The sequence below is a fragment of the Phascolarctos cinereus genome, unplaced genomic scaffold (assembly GCF_003287225.1).
Source record: "Phascolarctos cinereus isolate Bilbo 61053 unplaced genomic scaffold, phaCin_HiC Scaffold_4;HRSCAF=312, whole genome shotgun sequence".
Taxonomy (NCBI): Eukaryota; Metazoa; Chordata; class Mammalia; order Diprotodontia; family Phascolarctidae; genus Phascolarctos; species Phascolarctos cinereus.
Window position 1 is genome coordinate 208268681 of NW_027555847.1, and position 16625 is coordinate 208285305.

Here is a 16625-nt window from a genome sequence, read left to right on the forward strand (position 1 = left end):
CAGCCAGTAAGGGGATTGAAAAACTGATCAGAAGGAGATTACAGGGCCTCTGAGGCAGAACTCTATTGCTTTGCCCATACTTGGATTTGGGTCACAGTTCTGGGTAGCAGTCCTGGAGGAGTGAAGGCATAACAGAGCTTGCAGCAGCAATGGAGAGGGGACCCTTCTCACAGTTTCAGGGCAGAAAAGAGTGCTTGTGAGGGCAGCTAGGTGGTGCAGTGGATAGAGCACCAGCCTTGGAGTCAGGAGACCTGAGTTCAAATCTAGCCTCAGACACATAACACTCACTAGCTGTATGACTCTGGGCAAGTCAACCTCAATTGCCTCACAAAAAAAAATGATTGTGGTCATTCACAAAGCAGAGCACAGGTCAGGAGAGGAGTAAACACTTCTCCTTCAGTCATGCCACCTTGGAAGAACTGAAAACTTATAGATCCCTAGAAGTAGCTCTGAAAATAGCTACACAAAACTCCTGAAACTTAGGACAGTTCACCCTCCACACTAGAAGCAAAGGCCTACCTTAACAAAAAGTCAAAAAGTCAAGTGACAGCCTGGGAAAATGAACAAACAATGGGGAAAAAAAACCTCTGACTACAGAAACTTACTTTAGTGACAAGGAAGATCAAAACACACACTCAGAAGACAACGAAGTCAAAGTTCCTACATCGAAAGCCTCCAAGAAAAATATGAATTGGTCTCAGGTCATGGAAGAGCTCAGAAAAAAATTTGAAAATCAAATAAGAAAAGTAGAGGAAAAATTGGGAAGAGAAATGACAGCGATGCAAGAAAATCATGAAAAATGAGTCAACAGCTTGCTAAAGGAGATCCAAAAAATCCTGAAGAAAATAACACCTTAAAAAATAGACTAGAACAAATGGCAAAAAAAAGGTCCAAAAAGCCAATGAGGAGAAGAATGCCTTAAAAACCAGAATTGGCCAAATGGAAAAGGAGTTCCAAAAGCTCACTGAAGAAAATCATTTCTTAAAAATTAGAATGGAGCAAATGGAAGCTAATGACTTTATGAGAAATCAAGAAATTATAAAATAAAACCAAAAGAATGAAAAAAATTGAAGACAATGTGAAATATCTCATTGGAAAAACAACTGACCTGAAAATAGATCCAGGAGAGCTAATTTTAAAATTATTGGACTACGTGAAATCCATGATTTAAAAAAGAGCCCAGTCATCATCTTTCAGGAAATTATCAAGGAAAACTGCCCTGATATTCTAGAGCCAGAGGGCAAAACAGAAATTGAAAGACTCTACTGATCACCTCCTGAAAAAAGATCCTAAAAGAAATACTCCCAGGAATATTATGGCCAAATTCCAGAGTTCCCAGGTCAACGAGAAAATATTGTAAGCCGCCAGAAAGCAACAATTCAAGTATTATGATCCACAATTGGGATAACGCAAGATTTAGCAGCTTCTTCTACATTAAAGGATTGGAGGGCTTGGAATATGATATTTGGAGGGCAAAGGAGCTAGGATAACAACCAAGAATCACCTACCCAGCAAAACTGAATATATCCTTCAGAGGAAAAATGGAAATTCAATGAGATAGAGGAATTTCATTCATTCTTGAGAAAAGATCACAGCTAATTTTGACTTTCAAATAAAAGATTCAAGAGAAGCATGAAAAGGTGAACAGGAAAGAGAAATCATAAGCGACTCATTAAAGTTAAACTGTATATGTTCCTACATGGAAAGATGATATTTGTAACTCATAAGATCTTTCTCATTATTTGGGTAGTTAGGAGTATATATAGACAGAGGGCACAGGGTAAGTTGGATAAGAAGGGATGATATATAAAAAATAAAATTAAGGGGTGTGAGAGGAATGTACTGGGAGAAAGAGAAAGGGAGAGGTAGAGTGGTGTAAATTATCTTACATAAAAGAGACAAGCTTTTACAGTGGAGGGGAAGAGGGGGAGGTGAGTGAACTTTACTTTCATCAGAATTGTCTCAAAGAAGGAATAACATACACACTCAATTGGGTATGGAAATCTATCTTACCTTAAAGGAAAGTAGGAGGGGAAGGGTATAAGACAGGGAGGGTGATAGAAAGGAGGGCAAATTGGGGGAGGGCATAGTCAGAAGCAAAACACTTTTGAGGAAGGACAAGGTGAAAGGAAAGAGAGAATAGAATAAATGTTGTGGAAGGGGGCAGGATAGGATGGAGGGAAATATACTTAGTCTTTCACAACATGAATATTATGGAAGTGTTTTGCATAAGTACATATATATAACCTATATTGAATTGCTTGCCCTCTCAATGAGGAAAGGGCGGGGAGAGGAAGGGAGAGAATTTGGAACTCAAAGTTTTAAAAATGAATGTTAAAATTGTTTTCACATGTAACTGAGGAAAAATAAAATACTAATTTTTTTTTAAATGTGTATGTGCACATCTTGTAGATAACAGATTAGACTGATATACTACTTTTATAAGGTCAGGATTCTCTTGTCTCACAATTAATTTTAGAACCTAATTCTGTCAGGACCTGGCTTGTGCTCAATGTTGGATGGCTTCAGATAGAAATAGTGGTCTGTAAAAAGTAGCTAGATTACGACACAGGTTACAGTATTGAAATTTTATTTCCTGTCTTTGATCCTCTTGCTCCTCATTTCCTGGGGAAAAAAAATAAACAAAAAAACCAAGAAAACTTGCTGAGCTTAATGAGTTTCCAGGTGCTGAGCAAAACTAATCCACCCACACACACTCCCCATTCTCCTCCTCCCCCACCTCACTCTACAAACTACTGGTTCAGAACAAAAGAAAAAAGGTCAAGTAGCTGTGTCCAGACTGACCCAGAACCTAGTCAGAAAAAAACACCTCCCTCATGAAGGGAAATGGTAGGATTGTCAACCATCTGATTGAGTTAAACAGCCACATAGAATAGGGCTGCAGAGAGGAAGATTAAAAGGCTTCAAGGGAGGAAATTGACTCAGAGGGGTGTAGTGAGCAGGTAAGCATGAAAAATTACACAGCTTCAGGGCAAAAACAAGCTCTTAATATGAATTTCAATTTAACCCTTATTTAACATAGCTAGACCATGGAGCATGGATTTAATCTGTATGAAAAAGGACAAAATGTACTTATTAACCTTAGTGATCATAGACCCAGGAACTGGAAACCTCACATTGTCTCATTCCTTGCTAGTGGCATAAAGCTTCACTACTCTCAAAATCTCAGGATTCCAACTCCTCCTTTCTACTACCTCGCCCCACCTTGCAGGCAGAACAAAGTTATTTCATTTTTCTTTTTAATAATTCAAGATTACTAGACTTATAATATTCTACTGCATTCCAGTCTGTGGCCTTGGAAAAAATGGAAACAAAAAAATTCTATTTCAGCTAATTGTGACTCAGTTTTGATAGTGCATTTTCCTGAATGATTAAAAAAATTAAGTGCTATGTTCTAGTGACTATTCTAAGCACTATTGAGACAAATAATAATAATAATAGTAGGCATTTAGTGCTTTAACCTTTGCAAAGTGCTTCATAAATATTGACGGGGTGCTTGGGTGCTTATTTTTAGGTGCTTGTACTCGGACCCCAATTTCTCCCTAGCCTCAGAAACACTGTCTTTCACAATTTCTCCCCAGCCCAAGGACACTATGCCTAGCAATTACTCATATGTGGGCCCCAGCAAGACCCTTATCTCTCTCCCTGGTGCGGCTATACAAAGCTGGGTGAGAGAGTGCTGGGCTGCTCAGGACCCAGCCCTCAGATCATGTCTCTGGAAGCCTCCCAATTCCTTAGTAAGTTCCTGTCTTGTAAGAAAGCTTTGTTGTTGCTGTAGAGCATTCTCTTATCAAGACAGAGGGAGAGGGGTGCCTTGCCCACCTCAGGGAGTTTTGTCCTTGGCCAGCACAAGGACTCTTCCTCCTGGCAGACTTCAAAGATCCATACCTCTGTCATCTCCCTCCCTTGTCTGGTATACTCCCTACACTTTCCCATCCATAGCTCCCAAAGACACCTGTACCTTTAAATTACCTAATCAGTATCCCTGGCATTCCTTTCCCATGCCCTTCTCCATATAAACCCTAGTACCATCCTTAGTCTCTTGCAGGTTCCTTAAGAATCCTTGCCCGCTGAAAAGCATAACAATAAACTTTTTGCCAACTTGACTTAAAGAATGCTTGAGTCTGTGAATTCATTCCAGATGACCCCATCCTGTACTCCAGGGGTCTCAACCTCTCAGACAGCAAAACTACAACCAGATTGGATTTATATCAAGAATGCACGATGGGTTCAATATTAGGAAAACTGTAAGCATAATTGACTATATCAGTAACCAAATATATTATTTTAATAGAGGCAGAAAAAGCATTTGACAAAATACACCTTCCATTTCTGGTAAAAAAAATACACTTTAGAAAGCACAAGGATAAATGGAGTTTTCCTTAAAATGATAAGTAGTATCTATCTTAAACCAAGAGTAAACATTATCTGTAATAGGGATAACCCTTTCCAATAAGATTAGGGATGAAGCAAGGATTTCCGTTATCACCATTACTATTCAGTACTGTACTAGAAATGCTTGCGATAGTAATAAGTCAAGAAAAAGACCCTGAAGTACAAGCATGGAAAATGAGAAAACATACCTATCATACTTTGCAGAGCACCCTAGAGTCAACTAAAAAGCTAATTAAAACAATTAACTACTTCAGCAGAGTTGGAAGATATAAAACAAACCCACACAAATCATTAGCATGTTATATGTATATATATATATATATATATATATATATATATATATATATATATATATACATACATATATATATATATATATATATATCAATAAAACCCAGCAAGTAGAGATAGAAAGAGAAATTCCATTTAAAATAACTACAGGTGGCATAAAATACTTGGGAATCTACCTACTGAGAATTATATGAACATAAATAATTACAAAACACTCTTCACACAAATAAGGACAGATCTAAAAAAAACTGGAGAAATATTAATTGCTTTTGGGTAGGCTGAGCCAATATAATAAAAATGACAATACTACCTAAATTAATTTACTTGTTCAATTTCATACCAACCAAATTACCAAAGAATTACTTTACAGAGCTAGAAAAAAAATCATAACAGAATTCATCTGCAAGAACAAAAGGGAAATCAGTTTTTAAAATGTAAAAGGGGACTAGCAGTACTACATTTCAAACTAACGAACATAGCTATAATCATCAAAGCAATTTGGTCCTGGCTAAGAAATAGAGAGGTTGATCAGTAGAACAGATTATTTACACAATATACAGAAGCAAATGAGCAGAGCAACCTAGTATTTAATGAACCCAAAGATCCCAACTACTTCTACAAGAATTATCTGACAAAAAACCATTGGGAAAACTGGAAAATAGTCTGGCAGAAACTAGGCATAGACCAACATTTCATGCCACATACCAAGATAACTTAGAAATTGATAACTTAGAAAAAACTTAGAAATAAGCAAATTAGTGAAGCACAGAAGAAATTACCTGTCAGATCTATGCATAGGGGAATAGTTCATGACTAATTAAGAGATAGGCTCACAAGAAGTAAAGTGGATAATTTTGATAGCATAAAATTAAAATTTCTTTACAAACAAAACTAATATAGCTAAAAGTAGAAGAAAAGCAGGAAAATGAGGCAAAAGTCTTTGTAGAAAGTTTCTCTGATAACGGTCTAATTTCTCAAATATGTAGGGAACTGGTTTGCAAGAAGAAAAGCTATTCCCCAATTGATAAACAGTCAAATAATATAAATAGGCAATTTTCAGAGAAAAAAAATCAAAGCTGCCAATAGCCATATGAAAAAAAAATCCTACAAATCACTAATAATTAAAGAATTGTAAAATTAAAACAATTCTGGGGTACCACCTCATACCCAACAGATTGTCTAAGATGTCAAAAAAAGAAAATAACAAATGCTGGAGGAAATGTGGAAAAATAGGTACACTAATATACTGTTAATGGAGCTGTGAACTAATCCAACCAGTCTGGAAAGCAATTTGGAACTATTCCTCAAAAGTTATTGAACTGTACATGTTCTTTGACCCAGTGATGCCACTACTAGGTCTATACCTAGAGATCAAAGAAAGTGGAAAGTGGCTGATATTTACAAAAACATTAATAGTAGCTCTATTTGTGGTAGCAAAGAATTGGAAATTGAAGGAATGCCCAACAATTGGGGAATGGGTGAACAAGTTATACAGTATATAAATGTGATGAAACACTATTGTGCTATAAGAAATGATGAAGAGTGGGTTGGCGAAGTAGATAGAGCTCTGGCCTTGGTGTCGGGAGGACCTGAGTTCAAATGTGGCCTCAGACACTTGACACTTTAGCTGTGTGACTCTGGGCAAGTCACTTAACTTCAACTGCCTCACAAAAAACAAAAACACAAAACAAACAAACAAAAAGAAATGATGACGGGGGTGGTTTCAGAAAAACCTGGGGAGACTTATATGAACTGATACAAACTGACGTGAACAGAAGCAGAACCAGAACGTTTTATACAGTAACAACAGTATTGTAAAGATAATCAACTTTGAAAGACTTAGTAATTCTGATCAACACAATGACCCACCACAGTTCCAAGGGACTCATAAATGAAATATGCTATCTGCCTCCAAAAAGAGAGCTGGTGGACTCTGAGTGAAAATTGAAGTGTATTTTTTTCTATTTCTTTCTCCCTTTTTTGCTTATTTTTTGTTCTTGAAACATGGCTAATGCAGAAATTTGTTTTGTACGTCTAGATATACCAAAGGGCCTTATTTTTCTTGCCTTCTTCACACACGTAAGGACAGAGCTAAAAAAAACTGGAGAAATATTAATTGCTCTTGGGTAGGCTGAGCCAATATAATAAAAATGACATATAAATAAACAAATAAATATAAATGTAAAAATATAAAATAAAAAATATGAACAAATAAGAATGGTAGGTGAGAGAAAATTTGGAACTGAAAATATAATTGAAAGAAATTAAATAAGGTATTAATTTTTCTTACAAGAAATTTCTTACTTTTAAAAAACGAAAGCTGTAAGTAGTTAAGAGTACTTAATAGCTAGTACTTATGATTTGCAACTACTTTCTTATTTGATTCTCACAACAATTCTGGAGATAGGTGCTATTATTATCTCCAGTCTACAGATGAAGAAATTGAGGCAAAAAGAAGTTAAATGACTTGCCTAGCATCAAACAGCTAGTAGCTGAGGCTAGATTTGAACTCAAGTCTTTTTGACTCTAGGCCCAGTGCTCTACCCACTGTAACACCCAACTATATTTGGATATTTCTATAAACTAGAATTCATTTGAATTCAGAAATACTTGTTAATTGTTGTTTTAGTACAGACTAAGAAAAAAATGTAAAAGTCATTTAAAAAAAAGATTTCACTTACCCTTTGCCATAATATGACTCACCGTACCTTTTTCTTACTAATCATAGCTCTGCCAGAATACATCTACCACTTCATGACCTTTCTAACATGTTAAGACCTCTAACATTTGACCTTTCCACTCTTCTCTGGACGTGCTTCATTTAATTAGCGTTCCTCCAGATATGGGACATCCAGAACTGAACATAGCATTGTAGATGTGAACTGAGCAGTGAAGGTTACAAGAAGACTATGCCTCTTTTGCTCTGGACACTGTATTTCTATCAAAGCAACCCAAGACTGCACCGGCTTTTGGGGCAGCAATGTCATGCAAGTTTATGTGGAACTTGCCATTCTCAAACCACCCCTACGCAGCAATCAGGTCTTCTTTCCATAAAGGACTTGTTCCAAAGGGTCCAACCCAATCAAACATCATCATCATCATGATGGCTAACATTTATATAGTGCTTACCATGTGCCAGGCACTGTGCTAAGTACTTTACAAATATTATCTCTACCCTGTGAATTGGGTGGTATTATATATTATTTTACAGCTGAAGAAACTGAAGCAGAGAGGTTAAGTGACTTGCCCAGGGTTACCCAGCTAGTCAGTGTTTGAGGCTGGATTTGAACTCAGGTCTTCCTGACTCTCATCCACTTGTGGCCACCTAGACCATGCAGTTCTCCTCCACCCGGTACTTGGCCCTCTATTTGTATCATTGAGTTTGGAACCTAGTTTGGAACCTCTAAACAGAAATATGCATTTCATTCTCTGAAATTTCTTGCTGTGATCCAACTGTTCAGTAATGGCTAAACAGTTGTGGTACAAAAATTTAACAAAATATGACTGGGTTGTACGAAAAGATGACTATGATGAAAGCGGAGAAGCATAAGGAGACTCCTATGAACTCATTTATGCAAAATGAAATAAGTAGAATCTAGCAAACAATGTACACAATGATTACAGCAATGTAAATGGAAAAAAATAACCACAAAACAATAAATATGGAATGCTTCCAAATTTATAACAATTAACCTTGATCCCAGAATATGGATATAAAAAGGCACATTCCCCAAGCTTCTTTGCAGAGGTGGGTGACTGTTGCTGTAGGAAACTACATATAATGGTAGACTTTTCCAATATAGTGTTTTTACTGAATTGTTTGTTCCCTCTTTTTTATTTTTTCATTTGTGGGATGACTCTGGGAAGAAGACGAATGCACTGGAATATACAGATAATATGAAATGAAAAAACTGTCAATAAAATTTATTTTTTTAAACTGCATCCTGTTAGTTTCAATCCAGGAGTGTTAACCGCCTGTGGCCCAAGCAAAGGGAAACATGGAGTAGTGTGGTACTGTGGAAAAGAGATATGGATGTGGGGCCAAAGGAAGTGTGTTCCAGTCCTACCTATGAGAGTCATTTAAACTCTATGGCCCCTCATTGGAAAAAGAGAGGAATGGATTAGAGGACTTGTCATCTAAGGTATTTTCCAGATGTAAATCAATTTAACTTTTGCTTGTAGTTAGCTGTGAGGGCAGCCAAATATTCGTTTGGTTCCTAGTCCTACAGAGACGTTCTTACCCAGTTCTCTTCTTGTTTCTTTTTTGAGATGTCAAAAGACAATTTCTGTAACCAGATATCTAAATCAAATTGGGGACCCTTGTTCTACAGGAATAGAAGCCCTCTTGGAAACCTTAAGTGACAAGAAACATATGTGATGCCTAACCAGAAGGGCTTGGTATTTCTTGGACATTCTGAGAAGATTCTATATCTGAAGAGACATATCCTCTTTCCAAAATACACTAGTGAATCATATTAGAAATCAACCACACCCATACATGGGCAATGATAACAGTGTGTCTGGCAAGAGTTAAGCTTTATAGGTAATTTGTAATATTAATAATAATATTACATCATTGTAGCGTTTTAAGATCTACACAACTCTTCCATTACCCTTCCCCCTCCCAACTCTCTGAAGCAGGTCATTCGTGATTATCTTCATTTTAAAGATGAAAAAACTGAGCTTCAAAAGAGATGAACTCTCCATGATCACACACAGCCAGTAAATTACCAGGTCAATGTTTTATCCACTAAAATAAATTTAAAGCAAAAAGTTTTGACAGGTCACTATCCTATCTAAATATCACGTTTAAATTTGTTCTAAATGCTTATTTTCTACAGTGCATGGGAAATGCCAGAACAGTACCAAAAACATAATCACTTCTACCATAAAATTAGTGAATTTTCCTAAACAGTAGCAGGAATAATTAAAACCAGTAAAAACTCAAAATGGTTTGTTGAAACCCTTAAATCCCAGAGGACATCCACATAATACACAGAATATACAAAGCTCAATGTTATCTCAGGGCTTTGGGATCCAGGGCTTCCTTCAAGTCTTAGCTAATACACCACCTTCTGCAGGTGGCCTTTCCTCCTCCCCTGCTGCTAATAAGTGGTGGACTCCAGATATATCTTGTATGAACATATGGTTATTTACACATTGTGTCTGCTCCATTAGAATGTGAACTCCTTGAGAGCCAGGGGGACTTCAGTGCCTGACACACAGCACTTAAATAAATGCTTGTTGACTGACGGCTCTTTCATTTAGTAATGTTTCAATATTTGGATTTTTTTTTAAATCATGCTGCCCAGAACTGCTGTCCATCCATTAACAATCTCTAGTCATTTTGAATAAGTAGTTTATGTAAGGGGGAAAATTTTCTCACTGGGGCAGAGATAAACGAAATAAGATACTACATTTCTTGTAACTATTTTTGTCTAGTAAGATTTTAAAATGTTAGGTGGCTACCCAGGAACCTCCCACAACTTCTACGTCAATATCGAGATTTTGTGTTGGAGAAGGTGCTCCTCTGAAACCAAAACATGCTTTTGTGGACACGTTGGCCACCTCTGATCATTCTAGCCAACCTCCTCATGGTAGAGAAAGCACTTTAAACTTAAAAGCTCTACATAAATGAGGATTTTCAGGATAGGGAAAACAGGTCCTGAATTAGTCACTTGTCTGACTGAGATTACACTTAGGCATAAATGTGAGAGGTAAAACTAGAGAATTTAGTTCTTCCGATTCCCAGTTCAATTTCCTTTTCAATTACTCCACGCTGCCTGCCTTCTAGCTACAAGTTGATTATGGTTGTTTTCATCCAACTAAGTTTTTCGGCGAATGAGAGCCCTGAGAAGGTAGGAACAGCTCAGTTACAAGACTGATCCCAAACTTCCAGACGCTGGAGGGTCCAGCCAGTAGAGAGTCCAGAAAGATTCTCTCCTTCCGTTCTTAAATTCACGAGAGGGAAGCACAGATTTGGATAAAGAGCTACAGCTTCCCTGGAGACTCCTGCGTCCCTGACTTAAGGGGGTCTCACCCTTCCCTGTGTCTCCTCCACGGCCTGGGAACCAGTTGGTGCGGGCGGAGGGGAGCTGCCCATTCTCCCAAGTCTGCTCTGGGGAATACCCCAAGACGCTCATTCTAAATGTTGCAGTGCAACCCAGGCCCCCGTCCTCCCCGTCCCCTTTGCCTACCGTCTCTGTGGCTGTCCCAGCCGCTGACCGAGCTAGTGTCGCTCATGGCCGCGCGACTGGAAAGAGGAGATGGAGGAGAAAAGAGAAAAAGGAGGAAAAGTAGGAGACAACTAGGGCTGTGGCCCTGCCCAGCCTCCCAGCCGCTGAGATTCCAGGTTCCGGCCACTGACGTCACAGAAGCAGTGGGAGGGCACTGGATCTGGGAATTCAGAGGAGGGCCTGCACTTCAGCACCGACTTTTGGCTGGCTCTCAGCTTAGGAGGCAGGAGTCCCAAACTTCGATTCCAGAAGACATCTAGGTGTACGGAGTCAGTGCCATGCATCCAGACGACCGAAACAGTCGAGCTCTCGGGGTTGTTAGGGCAAGTTAGCAGGAGGAGAGATGAGGAGTGAGAGGAACGGGGCCTTAAAGAGTAGAGACTTCTCATCGAGCATGGGAGAGAGGGGTAACACTAAGGATGGAAAGTAGGAGACTCGGTAGGAAAAATATTAGAATTCCTGTAGTATGTTAAATTAAGAGACTACCAGTCACTCAATAAAATGAAATTACCTTTCCCAGGAGTATCTCTGCTCTCCTCAAGCATTTGGGGAGATGCTGTGATTGAGCCTTGTAGATTTATTAAGGGGGGGAGGGGAAGAGGAAGAGAAAAACGTGTCCCAGAATGAGGATCATGCCTAATTGGGGGATCCCTAGGAATTGTAGGCCATTTTACTCAGTGTCTGGTCAGCACCTACAAAACAGCAGAGGCTATAGTGATAGGTGACTGAGTATTGACTTACTTTGGGACCTCAGGGAGAATAGATTGGGGATGGGGTTGGGGAGATGTGAAGGTGGTACAGGGTCCTCCATGGTTATGGAAGAGTTTCTTAAAGAGAAAAAAATGGTATCTTTCCAGAGCTGCTTTGAGAAACCCTTTCTGGGACCAAAAAAACACCATCCCAGGAACTGGATTCCAGTTCTAGCTGTACCTCCAACTTACCTTAGACTTACACTTTACTTCTCTGTAGCTAGGAGCAGCTAGGCCAAGCAATGGATAGAGTGCTAGGCCTGGAGTCAAGAAGGCTCATCTTCACTGAATCTGGCTTCAGACACTTGGTAGCTGTGTAACACTGGGCAAGTGACTTAATCCTGTTTGCCTCAGTTTCCTCATCTCTAAAATGATCTGGAGAAGGAAATGGGAGATCATTCCAGAATCTTTGCCAAGAAAACCCAAATGGGGTCATGAAGAGTCTGACCTGACTGAAATGATTGAACAAAAATAATTGTTCCCCACCTGTGTTTGCTTGTCAATAGCAGAGAGACTTAAAGGTGGAATTGCAGGTTGACTTACTCAATGTACATACCATAAAGCTTTTTTTTTGGGGGGGGGGACTTGCATTTGTATCCCTACCACTTGGCACAGTGCCTTGCATATAGTAAGCACTTAATAAATGCTTGTCGATTGAATGACTTTATTTTGGGGCAGGAGACACTTACTTAGAAATAAATTGTGCAATTTAAGGAATCTCTGGAAAACACACCCTAAAGAGTGGCAGAGTGGAAAACATACTGGACTGGGTCATCAAAACTGGTCCTTAGTCCTACTTCTGCCACTGACTTAGTGTGACCTTGGGGCAGGTCCCTTAACCACTCTAAGCTTCAGTTTCCTCATCTGTAAAGTGGGGCTTCCACTTTGCCTTGGCAGCAACAGTAGCATGTCCCGTCAGAAGATCTCTGACTCCAGGCATGGACACATGGGCTTCCTGCCTCCAAAACAAAGCAGCAGTCAGTAGGGAAAGGTGAAGAGCAACTTCAAATATGACCCCACTAAATCCATCCATCCCCACAGGCATGGACCCCATATTATTTGGGAAGGTGGGCAGGCATGGCTCCAAAGTCTAGAGTGAACAAAAAGGAAGTGGATGAGGTGATGGATATTATGGAACTGTCCCCCATGGCCACATCATGGTGGGCATTATAGGTTGGCTAGTAACACTGGGAAAGAAGGGTGAGTATGAATACTGTGAGTATGCTGGTTTTCCCTTTTTTTTTCTTTTCTCCTCATTTGTCACCTGGAACTAATTATTTTGCCAGTCTTTGAATGCTCAGTTAGCTATAGGACTGTTCAAAAAGGACAGTCATCTCACAAGCCTTGCTGACCAGCTCTATTGTGAATCCCAGAAGTTTCACCTAACAAAGTGTATAGAAATAGAGCTTTCACCTCCCCCAGTACCGTTCCAAAGTCCCTTTAGGAACTGCTTACTTGATTGGCCTGGTACCTGACAGTTTGAGTCTCCTGTTGATTTATTTGAGCTCACCCTACCCATTTAGCACAGTTTCCTAAACAAAGTCCTTGCAAATAGTATTAATTTTTTTTTTGAATTCTGCATTGACTTTAGTCACTGCAGGGCAAAAGTTTCCGTATCTTTTCAGCACTGAAAAGTTTTCTGGAAGAACACTTTCAACTTCTTTTTGTGTATTGTACTGTCTTCCTCCATTAGATTTTGAGCTCCTTGAGAGTAAGGAATGTCTTTTCTTACTTGTACAACTAGCACTTAGCACAGTGCCTGGCAAATCGTAATAAGTTATCATAGCATAGCCTCAAACTACAATCCGGAAACAATCTTTTTTAAGCCATATAACTATATAACAAAATGTGAATACAAGCCAAAAAGATTGTCCCTGCTCTCAAGAATTTTATGGGGAGAGAGGAAGAGGAGGGGTGCATTGGAGCAATTGTGAAATGTCAACAAGACATTCCTAAACCAAAAAAACATAGAATTACAGAATTTCAAAGTTGTGAGCAATCTTACTGACCATCTACTCCAGCCCATGCCAGAAAAAAAAAATCTCGACTGCAATTCAATTGACAGGCTATCTCCTCCAGAGAAGGGAAATCCATTAGCTTTAGAGACTAGCCCTGTTACTTTTGCATAGTTCTTATCAGGAAGTTTGTTTTTTAAGTTTAATCCTATAATTGTCTCTTGGCAACTTCCACCTACTGCTCTAAGGTCTGGCCTCTAGGGGCTAAACCAGATACTTCTAATCTCTTTCTCTCTCTCTCTCTCTCTCTCTCTCTCTCTCTCTCTCTCTCACACACACACACACACACACACACACACACACACACACACACACACAGCCTATATCTACGTATATGTATTTACATATGTATGGGTATGTATCTATGGGTATATATATGTATCTATGTATGCATATATGGTATACATATACATAGAGATAGAGACAACATATTTCTATACCTATGTATAGATATATATTGTAGGAGCAGTTAGGTGACTGTGGATAGAGTGCTGGGCCTGGAATCAGGAGTTCAAATCTGGCCTCCAACACTTATTTGCTGTGTGACCCTGGGCAAGTCACTTAATCTCTCTTTTCCTTAGTTTCCTTACATGTAAAATAGGGATAACAATAGCACCTACCTTCCAAGGTTTTTGTGAAGATCAAATGAGACAATAATTGTAAAGTGCTTATTGGCACATACTAAGGACTACATAAATATCAGTTACTATTATTATTACTTTCAAGTATTCTCTTGTACCAAACTTATGATGTATGTTCTTCAAGCAAAGATGTGTTATGGATTGGATACTTTTTCAAGTATGGAATGGACTAGATGGTTTGGTGGTTTGGGACTAAGAAGAACTAAATGAATTTTAACACTAGCTCTATCATTATTGGCTAGTAACCTTGGGCAAGTCACTTAATGACTGGTCCTCAGTTTACTCCTATGTAAAATGATGAGGTTGGACTCAATAGTCTTTAGGGCTCTTAATTCTGTAATTCTATGAATCTACAAATGAGTTTTTTAAACAAGTATTAAGTGCCTACTCCCTCCAAGCATCATTCTAAATGATGTGAGAAGTGTGTGCAAAGTTCTAGAGCAGTTCCAGTTCTAGTGCAAAGAGAAGAGGAGGAAAAATGAAGTCATTTACCTCAAGGAGTTTCATTCCAGTGGGGGGAGGGAAGAGAATGATGACAATAACGACATGTACACATATAAATAAGTATAAAATAATAATAGTGATAATAATAAGTATGTTTATAATAGCTAAACATTTTAATACTTAGTTTGATAAAATTATTTTAATAAAAATAATTAGTATAATTTTAAGCTATAGTTTAAAATAGCACTAAGACTTTTGGACTCCCTGTACAGGCTTTATGTTTGCAAAGTGCTTTTTACAGGTCACATCACTTACAGAATAATGGGGGAAAGAGTATAGATTTAATAAGAAGAGTGGTTGCAAATAGTATGGATTCAAAAAGGCACACTGGAAGGGTAGGTAGAATGGTATAAGGACATGGGAGAAAAAAGGACTGATATGGAGGAATACGAGCAGAGCCTATGAATCACTGAGATTATAAGTAGGGTAGCATAGGGAATGAGCATGTTTTTCATAGGAACAAAGGTAATGTTGATTTGATTATTAATCCTTGAGAAAGAGGCAGATCAGTTATGCCAGCAGTTGCAGAGCAGATGACCAGTCTCTCCTTGGTCTATCTTAATGGCCAATGAAAGGAATTGGTGGAGTCCTAAGGCACGGGTAGGGGTGTAGCCTGTGCAAGCATCAGCCAGGTAATCTGTACGCCAAGGCACACTCCAGTGTTGAGTAGATCTTCCCCTATTTGCCTCCCTCCCTCCCCCCACCCCCTTTCAAAGGGTCTTTGGTTTTGGACTGGTGACTATATTTGGAGAGTGAGTGGCAACAAGTAGATTACTGTCTATTGGTTCTGCCTGATGATCCTAGGATCATAGGTCTAGAGCTAGAAGAGACCTTATAGATGATCTAGTCCAACCTTCTTATTTTTAACAAATTAGGAAACTGAGGACTAGGAAAGTTAAGTGTCTTGCCCAAGGTCACAGGTAAAAGTCAGTTGAAATTTGAACCCAGATTCTGTGAATCCAATTTCAGTAAAATAATAGTGAGCACTCAGAGCCCTAGGGAAACATTCATAAAATCATAAATTTCTAATTGGAAGGCACATTAGAGATTATATAGTTTAATCAGTCTCTCTCTCTCTCTCTCTCTCTCTCTCTCTCTCTCTCTCTCTCTCTCTCTCTCTCTCTCTCTCTCTCTCTCTCTCTCTCTCCTCCCCTCCCTCCCCTCCCTCTGCCTTGCCTCAGGTGTCAGGAGAAGGTACCAGCAATAGTAACTAGTGAGAAATGGGTAGAAGACTCCTTTAAAGGAGGCTTTGAAGCTTGTGGCTCTGCTCTCTAGTCGTAAGGTTCATTCAGAGGAGCAGAGGGTACTAATGAGATGTGAGTACCAAGACTGATTTTAATCCTGCAGGAAAATAAAATGTCCAATAATATAGTCGTAGATTTAGATCTGGAAAGGACCTTAAAGGCCATTAGAATAAAGAGAATGTATGCTATTAGATTTATTTTAAAGAAATATGGTGGGAGCCTTTTACCACAAGACACATTTCAATTAAGGACTTTGAAGTCTGTCCTTTTCAACTGTTATAGTAGTAAAGAATTAAAAGGTGTCTGTGAGTCAAGGAGAGTTTTTGAGCAGCCACACCCTGGTGAGTTTCTGATCAACTAGGCTTTGGAACTGATGTGGTGCTTGGGTGCTTATGTTTGGGTGCTTGTACTTGGACCCCAATTTCTCCCTAGCCTCAGAAACACTGTCCGTGACAGTTTCTCCCCAGCCCAAGGACCCTGTGCCTAGCAATTACTCATAAGTGGGCCCCAGCAAGACCCGTATCTCTCT

The 16625-nt window shown here is 39.0% G+C and overlaps 1 protein-coding gene across 1 annotated transcript in view; it reads right to left on the minus strand.

The window, feature by feature from the left end:
• Positions 1–11060, minus strand: part of TMC7 (transmembrane channel like 7) — a 72344-nt gene extending 61284 nt beyond the window's left edge. The window contains exon 1 of the mRNA XM_020965398.2: positions 10905–11060. Coding sequence (XP_020821057.1) covers positions 10905–10950 — 46 coding nt within the window. The 5' untranslated portion in view covers positions 10951–11060. The remainder of the gene's footprint in view (positions 1–10904) is intronic.
• Between the last annotated feature and the right edge of the window lie 5565 nt (positions 11061–16625).